The sequence below is a fragment of the Babylonia areolata genome, chromosome 11 (assembly GCF_041734735.1).
Source record: "Babylonia areolata isolate BAREFJ2019XMU chromosome 11, ASM4173473v1, whole genome shotgun sequence".
Lineage (NCBI taxonomy): Eukaryota > Metazoa > Mollusca > Gastropoda > Neogastropoda > Buccinidae > Babylonia > Babylonia areolata.
The window spans coordinates 14580242-14595393 of NC_134886.1; the positions used below are offsets into that span (position 1 = coordinate 14580242).

The 15152-nt window shown below is 51.6% G+C and overlaps 1 protein-coding gene across 2 annotated transcripts in view; it reads right to left on the reverse strand.

Annotated features, from left to right (window-relative positions):
• LOC143287560 (uncharacterized) overlaps positions 1-15152 on the reverse strand; it is a 319138-nt gene that overhangs the window by 18032 nt on the left and 285954 nt on the right. For both annotated transcript variants that reach the window (XM_076595649.1, XM_076595651.1), the window contains 5 exons: positions 13444-13573; positions 12481-12636; positions 11678-11746; positions 4472-4558; positions 547-852 (listed from right to left, as the gene is read on the reverse strand). In XM_076595649.1, coding sequence (XP_076451764.1) covers positions 547-852; positions 4472-4558; positions 11678-11746; positions 12481-12636; positions 13444-13573 — 748 coding nt within the window. The remainder of the gene's footprint in view (positions 1-546; positions 853-4471; positions 4559-11677; positions 11747-12480; positions 12637-13443; positions 13574-15152) is intronic.

Here is a 15152-nt window from a genome sequence, read left to right on the forward strand (position 1 = left end):
AATAATAACTAAAACAATAATAATGACGATGATAACTTTTCTATGGTGTGATATTCAGTACTAATGCTACTCAAAGTACCTATATATCATGATCCAGTTAAAGGCAAATATGACCAGTATGAAAATTTACATGATAAAATTGCGTCATTTTGCAGAAATAAGATACATACTCTATGAATTGTGTTAGTTTTTTTCCTACTTATTTTCTTTTCTATGTCCTCTTGTTTTCTTATGCTTGTATGTTTTTGAGTGCAATTAAGGTGAAAGAAAGGATGTGTACAATCTATTACACTCAGACAAAAAAGATTATGATTCATTCTCTCTCTCTCTCTCTCTCTCTCTCTCTCTCTCTCTCTCTCCACACCAAACCTATGTTATGTAAAAATTAAAGAAGAAAAAAAAGAACAAGAATGAATACAAACTTTGGCACATTTTCAGAATAGCATATACACTGAACTTTGGCACATTTTCAGAATAGCATATACACTGAAAACAAACCAAAAAAAAAAGGAAAAGAAAGAAAAAACAACAACAACGCCCTCATACCGGAGAAGACGGGTGCCTGTCATCCTCCCCCAGTGACGGCAGGGGGGTGGGGGTACTGTTGGGCCTCCGTCCCGCCAACCCTCCTCCCCCTCCTCCAAATCCTCCTCCCCCTCCCACTCCTCCGGCGGCGAGGTCCACGGAGGCCTGGCTGCGGCCCTTGCTGCTGAAGGCGCGCTTCATGGAGTCGATGAGGCGTGAGCCCTCGGAGCGGCTGCTGGTCATTGTGGGCGGGGCCAGGAGCAGCTCCACGCTGCGCTTCTGGAGGTCTGTGTACAGCACCTCTAGCAGGGAGGACCGCGTCCGCTCCTGGGGTGGGAGTGGAAGCTGTTTTTATCGCTATTGTTTACTTCTTCAGCTTTACAAACCTTGAATTCACTGCCTTTTTGCCTCACTTGTATAGGCAAAGTCAGTCTGTGTTTTAACCAGGTGTTTGGTTGTGCGTGTGGTGTGTGTGTGTGTGTGAGAGTGTCCGTGGTAAACTTTAACATTGCCATTTTCTCAGGAAATGCTTTCTCTGCCAATACCAAATTTGGCTTAATCATAGTATGAAAAAAATCTTAACAGTCATACCAGTAACAGGTTGTTAGTCTCCCGAATTAAGCCGTATTTCCAAATCATTAACTGTTTATTTCGTTGAGATTTGTTCCGAAATCCGAAAATTCTAAAAACCGCTATGTTGTGTTCGAAGACGACATGACCTCGTTTTTCTTGTTCACAATTAAAAGGAAAGAAATACAAATTATGGACAGAACATATTATACAGTGATACTAACTATAGCATCGACGTGTTTACTGCATATAGATATTCTAAAGTGGACACGGAATTAACTGGAATGAACATAAAAGAAAAACTGAATCGATCGTTTCTTTCAACCTGTTGTAGACTGGTTTGTGCAGATCTAGCGATTACCGTGCTTGAAGCGATGACAACTTCTCCTTTACCGCCAAAATTAAAATTTTTAAAAAAAATTGAGATAATAAAAACACACAAAAAACATAATTTAAACAGCGTTATTACGTCCACTACAATCACATCTATGTATTGTACAAAGAAGAAGATGCTTTGCAGCAGTGGGGATTAGTCTGCTTGATTCGGAACTAAACATCATGGATCGATCCCGCTTGCATGCCTTTTTAAATTAAAAAAAATATATATATATATTATTATTTTTACATTTTTTTCTCCCAAGCTTATTTTATATATATCATATTTGATACGAGCACTTTTCAACGATTTTTTTTTATCTGTTTTTTTTTCTCTCTCCTCGTGATTCCTTTATTGGATAAAGCGCGAAACACAAGTGAGTCTTGAAGGCTTTGCCTATTGTTTCTTTTTTTTTTTTTCAACCAGTCACAGTCTTGCAATGTTGTATATTTTACTCCTTCAGCTGTACAAACCTGGAATTCAATGCCCTTTTTTCCTGAATCAGTCCCATTCTCTCACTCAGATCCTTTATTCATTTATCTATTTTACCTATTTTTGTGGGCTTCAGTGCACATGTTCACTTGATATACATAATGATTCCATTCCTTGGGGAGTAGTGCGTTAAACAGGGTTTGTTTTTGTTTTATTTTTTAATATCTATTTTATTTCCCATTGGTAGGCTGTGAAAACTCCCGCATTCATTTGTATCTACAAGTGGGTTTTTATGTGTATATGGGTGTGCAGTGATGGTCTAGTGGTAACGCGTCCGCCTAGGAACCGAGAGAATCTGAGTGCACTGATCTGAATCCTACAGTCGTCAGTACTTTTTCCCCTCCACTAGACCTTGAGTGGTGGTCTGGGTGCTAGTCAGTCGGATGAGACGTGTGCAGCATGGGGTGCTGAAGACAACTCCATCTGGAAGGGCTGATGTTCGTTCCTGAGCAGTGATGTGTTCAACACTGTTATCTTTTATCTTCCCCCTCCCATTCGTGGACCATAACTCCCACTCTCATTCGTGGACCATAACTCCCCCTCCATGGACCATAACTCTCCCTCTCATTCGTGGACCATAACTCCCCCTCCGATTCGTGGACCATAACTCCCACTCCCATTCGTGGACCATAACTCCCCCTAACTCCCCCTCCCATTCGTGGACCATAACTCCCCCTCCATGGACCATAACTCCCCCTCCCATTCATGGACCATAACTCCCCCTCCCATTCGTGGACCATAACTCCCCCTCCATGGACCATAACTCCCCCTCCCATTCATGGACCATAACCCCCCCTCCCATTCATGGACCATAACTCCCCCTCCCATTCGTGGACCATAACTCCCCCTCCCATTCGTGGACCATAACTCCCACTCCCATTCGTGGACCATAACTCCCCCTCCATGGACCATAACTCCCCCTCCGATTCGTGGACCATAACTCCCCCTCCCATTCATGGACCATAACTCCCCCTCCATGGACCATAACTCCCCCTCCCATTCATGGACCATAACTCCCCCTCCCATTCGTGGACCATAACTCCCCCTCCATGGACCATAACTCCCCCTCCCATTCGTGGACCATAACTCCCACTCCATGGACCATAACTTCCACTCCCATTCATGGACCATAACTTCCACTCCCATTCATGGACCATAACTCCCACTCCATGGACCATAACTCCCCCTCCCATTCATGGACCATAACTCCCACTCCCATTCGTGGACCATAACTCCCCCTCTCATTCGTGGACCATAACTCCCCCTCTCATTCGTGGACCATAACTCCCCCTCCATGGACCATAACTCCCACTCCCATTTGTGGACCATAACTCCCCCTCCCATTCGCAGACCTATTTACAAGTGGACTTTCGTGTGTATTGGGGGCTTGCATTCTTGCTATGTCCAAGGCACTGTTTTTCTTTTCTTTTCCGACTCATAAGCTGGAATTCCCACAGTTACTCATGTCCACAATGTTTCCACTCATGGGGAGTTTTGAAGTGCTGGAAGGCAGGGTTTTGTTTTATTTCATTATTTTTTCCCATTCGTTAACTGCAACTTCCATGCACATACACTCATATATGTCTAGAAGTGGGGCTTTTGTGTGTTTGGGCTTTTTTCTTTTTTTTTTTTTTTTTAACCATTTCCCCTCGTCATTTAGGCAGCCATACTTCATTTTCAGGGGTGTACATGCTGGTTTTGTTCACGTTTCCCTGAACACTGACATGGAATATGGGATCTTTAGGCTGTGTGTCTGATGTATATGCATAAAGGGGGTTCAGGCATTAGCAGGTCAGCACATGTGTACACCGGGGAGACAGAGACTGAAGTCAAATTGAAATTAAGGAAAAAGGAATAAGTATATATTGTCCTGCTTACATCCAATCCACATAAGCAATATCAATAAAGTATAAGTAGTCAATGGAATACAAAAAAATAAAGGTGGAAAAAGTAATTGCATACACATTACATACCAGCAACAACGACAATAATAATAAAAACAAAAAAGAACAAATTAGTTGCATAGAAAACACGCAACTCTCCATAGAAACATAGTGTGCATACACATGAATGACGGAGGGGAGGAATAAAGTAAGGAAAGAAGGGAGAGATTGCGAAGGAGACAGAGAGAGAGAGGAGAGATAGGGTCAGGAGAGAGAGAGAGACAGACAGATCGTGTGAGTGCAAGAACGTGTGGGTGTGTGTGTTCAGGTTCATAAACACACATTTGCATCGATGTGCATGCACACACACACACACACACACACACACACACACACACACACACACGCACACACACACACACACACACACGCACGCACTCACGCACACACACACACACACACACACAAACACACACACACATGCCTACACACACACACTCACACACATACGCACGCGCGCACACACACACACACACAAACAAACAAACAAACAAACAAACACACACACACACACACACACACACACACACACACAAATAAACCAAAGAAAAATAAAACTACTGACCCCCAGTTTGGCAAAGGTGCTGGCCCGGTAACAGGCCAACTCAGCATTGACCAGCTTGGTCAGCACAAAGTCACGGAACTCTGGTCCCTGCACAGACACAGGGCACTGCGCTACTATAACACGAGACAGGGGTGGAGGGGGTGGGGGGAGAGGGATGGGCATAATGAGAGGGAGGGACAGAAGTGTGAGGGAGGGATGGAGAGAGGAGAGAGTGGGAGGGAGAGGGATGGGGGGGCTATGGGGGGATGGAAAGGGAGTAAGACAGATAGGGAGTGAAAGAGTTGGATGGGAGAGGAAATGAGAGGGAGGGGGTACAAAAAGAGGGGGGGGGAGAGAGAGTGCGGTTGAGTGGGAGGGGAGAGGGGGGAGGGTGAAGAGAGAGAAGTGTAGGGAAGAAGTAGAAGGGGGAGAGAGATGAAAGTAACATGCAGAACTGCATGGAGATAGGAGTGCACAATTTGCAGATCCTCAGAATCAAGCAAATATGCACAAGCCCCCCACCCTAAGTACCCCCCCCACCCCTTCCCCCACCCAGTTTTCCCCCAACATCACCTTCTCTTTCAAAATGGATCTGAACATACAAGCGAGTGTTTACAAAAATGATATGCATGGTGCACACACACTCCCACAATCTCGTCCATATACGTACTCGCAAACACCCCTACTCCTCCACCCACCACCCCCGGCACACAAATCACCATCCATCCTGGTCACTCCCCCACCCACCACCACACTGATCACCATCCATCCCTGGTCACTCCCCCACCCACCACCACACTGATCACCATCCATCCCTGGTCACTCCCCCACCCACCACCACACTAATCACCATCCATCCCTGGTCACTCCCCAACCCACCACCACACTCATCACCATCCATCCCTGGTCACTCCCCCACCAACCACCACACTAATCACCATCCATCCCTGGTCACTCCCCCACCCACCACCACACTGATCACCATCCATCCCTGGTCACTCCCCCACCCACCACCACACTCATCACCATCCATCCCACGCCACTCCCCCACCAACCACCACACTAATCACCATCCATCCCTGGTCACTCCCCCACCCACCACCACACTCATCACCATCCATCCCACGTCACTCCCCCACCCACCACCACACTGATCACCATCCATCCCACGTCACTCCCCCACCCACCACCACACTGATCACCATCCATCCCACGTCACTCCCCCACCCACCACCACACTGATCACCATCCATCCCACGTCACTCCCCCACCCACCACCACACTCATCACCATCCATCCCACGTCATTCCCCCACCCACCACCACCACACTCATCACCATCCATCCCACGTCACTCCCCCACCCACCACCACACTCATCACCATCCATCCCACGTCATCCCCCCCCCCACCACCACCACACTGATCACCATCCATCCCACGTCACTCCCCCACCCACCACCACACTCATCACCATCCATCCCACGTCATTCCCCCCCCCCACCACCACCACACTGATCACCATCCATCCCACGTCACTCCCGCACCCACCACCACACTGATCACCATCCATCCCACGTCATTCACCCCCCCCCCACCACCACCACACTGATCACCATCCATCCCACGTCACTCCCCCACCCACCACCACACTCATCACCATCCATCCCTGGTCACTCCCCCACCCACCACCACACTGATCACCATCCATCCCACGTCACTCCCCCACCCACCACCACACTCATCACCATCCATCCCACGTCACTCCCCCACCCACCACCACACTCATCACCATCCATCCCACGTCACTCCCCCACCCACCACCACACTCATCACCATCCATCCCACGTCACTCCCCCACCCACCACCACACTCATCACCATCCATCCCACGTCACTCCCCCACCCACCACCACACTCATCACCATCCATCCCACGTCACTCCCCCACCCACCACCACACTCATCACCATCCATCCCTGGTCACTCCCCCACCCACCACCACACTGATCACCATCCATCCCACGTCATTCCCCCCCCCCCCCACCACCACCACACTGATCACCATCCATCCCACGTCATTCCCCCCCCCCCCACCACCACCACACTGATCACCATCCATCCCTGGTCACTTCCCCACCCACCACCACACTGATCACCATCCATCCCACGTCACTCCCCCACCCACCACCACACTGATCACCATCCATCCCACGTCATTCCCCCCCCCACCCACCACCACCACACTGATCACCATCCATCCCACGTCACTCCCCCACCCACCACCACACTCATCACCATCCATCCCACGTCATTCCCCCCCCCCCCACCACCACACTGATCACCATCCATCCCACGTCACTCCCGCACCCACCACCACACTGATCACCATCCATCCCACGTCATTCACCCCCCCACCACCACCACACTGATCACCATCCATCCCACGTCACTCCCCCACCCACCACCACACTGATCACCATCCATCCCACGTCACTCCCCCACCCACCACCACACTGATCACCATCCATCCCACGTCACTCCCCCACCCACCACCACACTGATCACCATCCATCCCTGGTCACTCCCCCACCCACCACCACACTGATCACCATCCATCCCACGTCATTCCCCCCCACCACCACCACCACACTGATCACCATCCATCCCACGTCATTCCCCCCCCACCACCACCACACTGATCACCATCCATCCCTGGTCACTTCCCCACCCACCACCACACTGATCACCATCCATCCCACGTCACTCCCCCACCCACCACCACACTCATCACCATCCATCCCACGTCACTCCCCCACCCACCACCACACTCATCACCATCCATCCATCCCCCACCCACCACCACACTGATCACCATCCATCCCACGCCACTCCCCCACCCACCACCACACTAATCACCATCCATCCCTAGTCACTCCCCCACCCACCACCACACTAATCACCATCCATCCCACGCCACTCACCCACCCACCACCACACTGATCACCATCCATCTATCCCCCACCCACCACCACACTCATCACCATCCATCCCTGGTCACTCCCCCACCCACCACCACACTAATCACCATCCATCCCTCGTCACTCCCCCACCCACCACCACACTGATCACCATCCATCCCTGGTCACTCCCCCACCCACCACCACACTCATCACCATCCATCCCTGGTCACTCCCCCACCAACCACCACACTAATCACCATCCATCCCACGTCACTCCCCCACCCACCACCACACTGATCACCATCCATCCCACGTCACTCCCCCACCCACCACCACACTGATCACCATCCATCCCACGTCATTCCCCCACCCCACCACCACACTGATCACCATCCATCCCACGTCACTCCCCCACCCACCACCACACTGATCACCATCCATCCCACGTCACTCCCCCACCCACCACCACACTGATCACCATCCATCCCACGTTATTCCCCCCCCCCCACCACCACCACACTGATCACCATCCATCCCACGTCATTCCCCCCCGACCACCACCACCACACTGATCACCATCCATCCCACGTCACTCCCCCACCCACCACCACACTGATCACCATCCATCCCTGGTCACTCCCCCACCCACCACCACACTCATCACCATCCATCCCACGCCACTCCCCCACCCACCACCACACTGATCACCATCCATCCCTGGTCACTCCCCCACCCACCACCACACTCATCACCATCCATCCCACGCCACTCCCCCACCCACCACCACACTGATCACCATCCATCCCTGGTCACTCCCCCACCCACCACCACACTGATCACCATCCATCCCACGTCACTCCCCCACCCACCACCACACTCATCACCATCCATCCCACGTCACTCCCCCACCCACCACCACACTCATCACCATCCATCCCACGTCACTCCCCCACCCACCACCACACTCATCACCATCCATCCCACGTCATTCCCCCCCCCACCACCACCACACTGATCACCATCCATCCCACGTCATTCCCCCCCCCCCACCACCACCACACTGATCACCATCCATCCCACGTCATTCCCCCCCCACCACCACCACCACACTGATCACCATCCATCCCTGGTCACTTCCCCACCCACCACCACACTGATCACCATCCATCCCACGTCACTCCCCCACCCACCACCACACTGATCACCATCCATCCCACGTCATTCCCCCCCCCACCCACCACCACCACACTGATCACCATCCATCCCACGTCACTCCCCCACCCACCACCACACTCATCACCATCCATCCCACGTCATTCCCCCCCCCCACCACCACCACACTGATCACCATCCATCCCACGTCACTCCCGCACCCACCACCACACTGATCACCATCCATCCCACGTCATTCACCCCCCACCACCACCACCACACTGATCACCATCCATCCCACGTCACTCCCCCACCCACCACCACACTGATCACCATCCATCCCACGTCACTCCCCCCACCCCACCACCACACTGATCACCATCCATCCCACGTCATTCCCCCCCCCCCCCCACCACCACCACACTGATCACCATCCATCCCTGGTCACTCCCCCACCCACCACCACACTCATCACCATCCATCCCTGGTCACTTCCCCACCCACCACCACACTGATCACCATCCATCCCTGGTCACTCCCCCACCCACCACCACACTGATCACCATCCATCCCACGTCATTCCCCCCCCCCACCACCACCACACTGATCACCATCCATCCCACGTCATTCCCCCCCCCACCACCACCACACTGATCACCATCCATCCCTGGTCACTTCCCCACCCACCACCACACTGATCACCATCCATCCCACGTCACTCCCCCACCCACCACCACACTCATCACCATCCATCCCACGTCACTCCCCCACCCACCACCACACTCATCACCATCCATCCATCCCCCACCCACCACCACACTGATCACCATCCATCCCACGCCACTCCCCCACCCACCACCACACTAATCACCATCCATCCCTGGTCACTCCCCCACCCACCACCACACTCATCACCATCCATCCCACGTCACTCCCCCACCCACCACCACACTAATCACCATCCATCCCACGTCACTCCCCCACCCACCACCACACTAATCACCATCCATCCCACGTCACTCCCCCACCCACCACCACACTAATCACCATCCATCCCTGGTCACTCCCCCACACACCACCACACTAATCACCATCCATCCATCCCCCACCCACCACCACACTGATCACCATCCATCCCACGTCACTCCCCCACCCACCACCACACTAATCACCATCCATCCCACGTCACTCCCCCACCCACCACCACACTAATCACCATCCATCCCACGCCACTCACCCACCCACCACCACACTGATCACCATCCATCTATCCCCCACCCACCACCACACTCATCACCATCCATCCCTGGTCACTCCCCCACCCACCACCACACTAATCACCATCCATCCCACGTCACTCCCCCACCCACCACCACACTCATCACCATCCATCCCTGGTCACTCCCCCACCCACCACCACACTCATCACCATCCATCCCTGGTCACTCCCCCACCAACCACCACACTAATCACCATCCATCCCACGTCACTCCCCCACCCACCACCACACTGATCACCATCCATCCCACGTCACTCCCCCACCCACCACCACACTGATCACCATCCATCCCACGTCATTCCCCCCCCCCACCACCACACTGATCACCATCCATCCCACGTCACTCCCCCACCCACCACCACACTGATCACCATCCATCCCACGTTATTCCCCCCCCCCCCCCACCACCACACTGATCACCATCCATCCCACGTCATTCCCCCCCCACCACCACCACCACACTGATCACCATCCATCCCACGTCACTCCCCCACCCACCACCACACTGATCACCATCCATCCCTGGTCACTCCCCCACCCACCACCACACTCATCACCATCCATCCCACGTCACTCCCCCACCCACCACCACACTGATCACCATCCATCCCTGGTCACTCCCCCACCCACCACCACACTCATCACCATCCATCCCACGTCACTCCCCCACCCACCACCACACTCATCACCATCCATCCCACGTCACTCCCCCACCCACCACCACACTGATCACCATCCATCCCTGGTCACTCCCCCACCCACCACCACACTCATCACCATCCATCCCACGTCACTTCCCCCACCCACCACCACTCATCACCATCCATCCCACGCACTCCCCACCCACCACCACACTCATCACCATCCATCCCACGTCATCCCCCCCCCCACCACCACCACCACACTGATCACCATCCATCCCACGTCATTCCCCCCCCCCCACCACCACCACACTGATCACCATCCATCCCTGGTCACTTCCCCACCCACCACCACACTCATCACCATCCATCCCACGTCATTCCCCCCCCCCCCACCATCACACCGCACTGATCACCATCCATCCCACGTCACTTCCCCACCCACCACCACACTGATCACCATCCATCCCACGTCACTCCCCCACCCACCACCACACTGATCACCATCCATCCCACGTCACTCCCCCACCCACCACCACACTAATCACCATCCATCCCACGTCACTTCCCCACCCACCACCACACTGATCACCATCCATCCCACGTCACTCCCCCACCCACCACCACACTCATCACCATCCATCCATCCCCCACCCACCACCACACTGATCACCATCCATCCCACGCCACTCCCCCACCCACCACCACACTAATCACCATCCATCCCTGGTCACTCCCCCACCCACCACCACACTCATCACCATCCATCCCACGTCACTCCCCCACCCACCACCACACAAATCACCATCCATCCCACGTCACTCCCCCACCCACCACCACACTGATCACCATCCATCCCACGTCACTCCCCCACCCACCACCACACTGATCACCATCCATCCCTGGTCACTCCCCCACACACCACCACACTGATCACCATCCATCCCACGTCACTCCCCCACCCACCACCACACTAATCACCATCCATCCCACGTCACTCCCCCACCCACCACCACACTAATCACCATCCATCCCTGGTCACTCCCCCACCCACCACCACACTCATCACCATCCATCCCTGGTCACTCCCCCACCCACCACCACACTGATCACCATCCATCCCACGCCACTCCCCCACCCACCACCACACTGATCACCATCCATCCCACGTCACTCCCCCACCCACACCCACATACCTTCTTGAAGACACAGACATCCAGAGGAGGACCGAATCTCGGCACGTCGTGTCGGGCTGTGACACACACCTGTCAACACCGCCGTCACAAACATATTTTAACACCATTACCATAGGTTATTTTGTTTGTTTGTTTGTTTGTTGTTGTTGTTGTTGTTTTTGGTTTTTTTTTTGGGGGGGGGTTCTTTTCTTTTGTCTTCTGTTGCCCCATCAGCTGCACCGTTTTTCAGTGCATTACATCTGCTCCACTCATCCCTAACCCCTTCCTTCCCACTGTACACAGCCACACTTGATACCTGAGGTATAGTTCACTTTGACAAAATTATGATATTGCTGCATGTAGTCCAGCCGACCACACTGGGCCATATCAGGTCTGACGAACAACAGAACCCTGTCACGTCTGGTTAAACTGAAAAAATCTGGGAACAATTCTTGCAAACCTGCATAAGAACACAATGCATGACATATTGCCTTAGCCATTACGCTCTATAAGGCATGTAAGACAAGGTTGTGCTGACGACATCAGCCAGTCGCCTTAATATATCACACACAGATGAAAACAAATTGTCAAAAAAGATCACAAATACTTCAAAGTCATACAACAGAATTCATAAAAAAGGAAAATGATGAACAGCTAGAAATTAAGCTTGCTTGTTTTAATTATTCATGTATTTTGACAGTCACCTGTATGCAATGTGTTTGGGTTTTTTATATTCATGTATTTTGACAGTCACTCTGCAATGATGTGTTTGGTATTTATTCATTCATCTATTTAATTATTTATTCATATATTTTAACAGTTACCCTGTAAGCAGTGTTACTGGTATTGGTGTGGACTGGTTGCACCACCAGGTAGGAGTGCAGGAAATGGGAGGCAATCATGCTGGGCATGAAAGGAGTGTTCTCCTCTTGGAACACGATGGCCACAATGTCGTTCCCTATGTGGCGCTTTTTCTGAAGCTGGAACAGAGAGAAACAAACGAATGTGTACTGACAATGAAACAAACATGAAAGCAAGCAAACACACTGACCATGTATTTCTCTCTATCACCAGGAACGTTTGTAGCTTACATATTCAAATGTGTAGCTACACAACTGCATTTGAAAACGTTTTCCTTTCTTGCCACCACAGCTTTTTCTGTGTGGAATCCGGGCTGCTTTGCCAGGGGACAGAGCCTTGACACACAAAGAAGTGAGAGAGAGAGAGAGGAGGGGGGGGGGAGAGGGGGGAGGGGAGGGAGAGAGAGGGGGCGGGAGAGAGAGAGGGGGGAGGGGGGGGAGGGGAGGGAGAGAGAGAGGGGGGCGGGGAGACACAGAAACAAAGACAGAGACAGACAGAAAGAGGAAAGAAGAGAGAGAGGGAGAGGGGTGCGGGCGAGGGGGTGGGGGTGGGGAGTGAGGGAAAGGGTCCCAAAGGCACAGACACTAAATCAATGGGGAAGATGGGGATCCAGGCGGTCTTGTTTTATGTTGTTGGTGTTTTCTGTTTGTTTGTTTTTTTCTTTTTTCTTTTCTTTTGTGTGCAGTTTTTGTTGTTGATTTTTTTTTCCATCCAATTTACACTGGATGTTACATTTCCATGTACTTTGAATTTGGATATTCAGAGGACAAAGGGAGTCAGAAAAGACCCAGGGACCCAAAGGACCCAGAGGACCACAGAGGACCAAAAAGGACCCGGGGGGCCAAAAAGGACCCAGAGGACCAAAAAGGACCCAGAGGACCAAAAAGGACCCAGTGGACCCAGGGAGCCAAGGAGGACCACACTACCTGCTGAGGATCAGCGGAGGAGTGGGGCAGCATGGTGGACACATGGAACATGATCTCCTTGTCCTTGAACTCTGTGTACACCGACTCTGACCCCGTCTGGCCATGCTGCGTGTCCAGCCCTCCACGGAAACTGGGAAGAAAGAAAAACAAAACAAAAACAACAAAAAAACTGATGGGATGAAGAAATGAATGAAAAAAGGACATAACATAAAGATCAGTGACTCATAACTCACAGTGGGATGCACGCACTGACATAACAAAGTCAGCTGCAGTTCCCTTTTTCTAACGAATGTGCAACAGGACCTGGACACTGGAAGAATGAAAGAAAACAACAGATGAGTAATGGAATCAAAAAGACCAAAGAAAGAAAAGGACAACACAAAAAAGACCAAGGCCTCACATCACGCAATAGGACACCCTCACGCTTCACAAATGTACAATAGATCAACAAATGTACAACAGACATCAGTTTCAGTTTCAGTAGCTCAAGGAGGCGTCACTGCGTTCGGACAAATCCATATACGCTACACCACATCTGCCAAGCAGATGCCTGACCAGCAGCGTAACCCAACGCGCTTAGTCAGGCCTTGAGAGAAAAAAAAGGTGAATAAATAATAGATAAGCGTACATAAATAAATAAATAATAATTATAATATTAAAAAAGGTAATAGTAATAATAATAATAATGATAATAATAATAAATAAATAAATAAGACAACAATGATGATAAATAAGCAAATAAATGTAAAACATGAAGATACACATTCACACATACACCCACACATGTATAACAGATATGCACCAAACGTGCAGTTTCACAGATATGAAAGCACAGTCAAATACACATAAACGTACATGAGCCCCAACACACACACACACACACACACACACACGCGCCACACACATGACCCTACACATCCTCTACCCCTTCCTCCACACACTCATTTCTAGTCTACGTATCGCAGCTTCCACGGCACACACACACACACACACACACACAGATGAACATTTACTTGTGCAAGCACACACACATACGCCCATATCCCCAACCCCCAACCCCACACACATATATACAAAGATATATATATATATATACACACCCGCACGTTCCAATATCCTGTTGCTCCCACAGTGTAGGCATGCATACACTCACGTACCTCATCCTCTACCCCCCCCCCCCCCACCTCCCCTCACACACACACACACACACACACACACACACACACGCACGTGCACAGAACTCTCCTGACACTTGTGTACACTTACACCCTCGCGCATGCACAAACGCACTCAAAAACACAGACCCACACATACACAAGCACACACATACACACACGCACAGAGGCTGCCACTGATTGGCCGCAAGAGGGATGGGAAAAGATCTCTGATGCCAAGAACATTGTATTTGGAAAAGCCCACAGAGACTCTGTTCCGTTTTGAAGAAATCTGCGCAATGTTGGTTTGGAAATGATGCCGATATTTGTTTGATCTGCAAAGCATCGTGCTCTACCTTTCATGTTAGACTTACGGCCGCTCCCTCTGTTTTTATTTCTTTGAGGTGATCGATGGTGTGATGGCCTTGTACCTGTTCTTTTTGATATTCTTTGACTTTTCTGAGGATTTCCGATTTTCCTAGATGTAGGCCGCTCGTTGGTGTTGCGTTACCAGCAAGTCTGTCAGCTCACTCATTTCCCTTAACTCCTGCATGT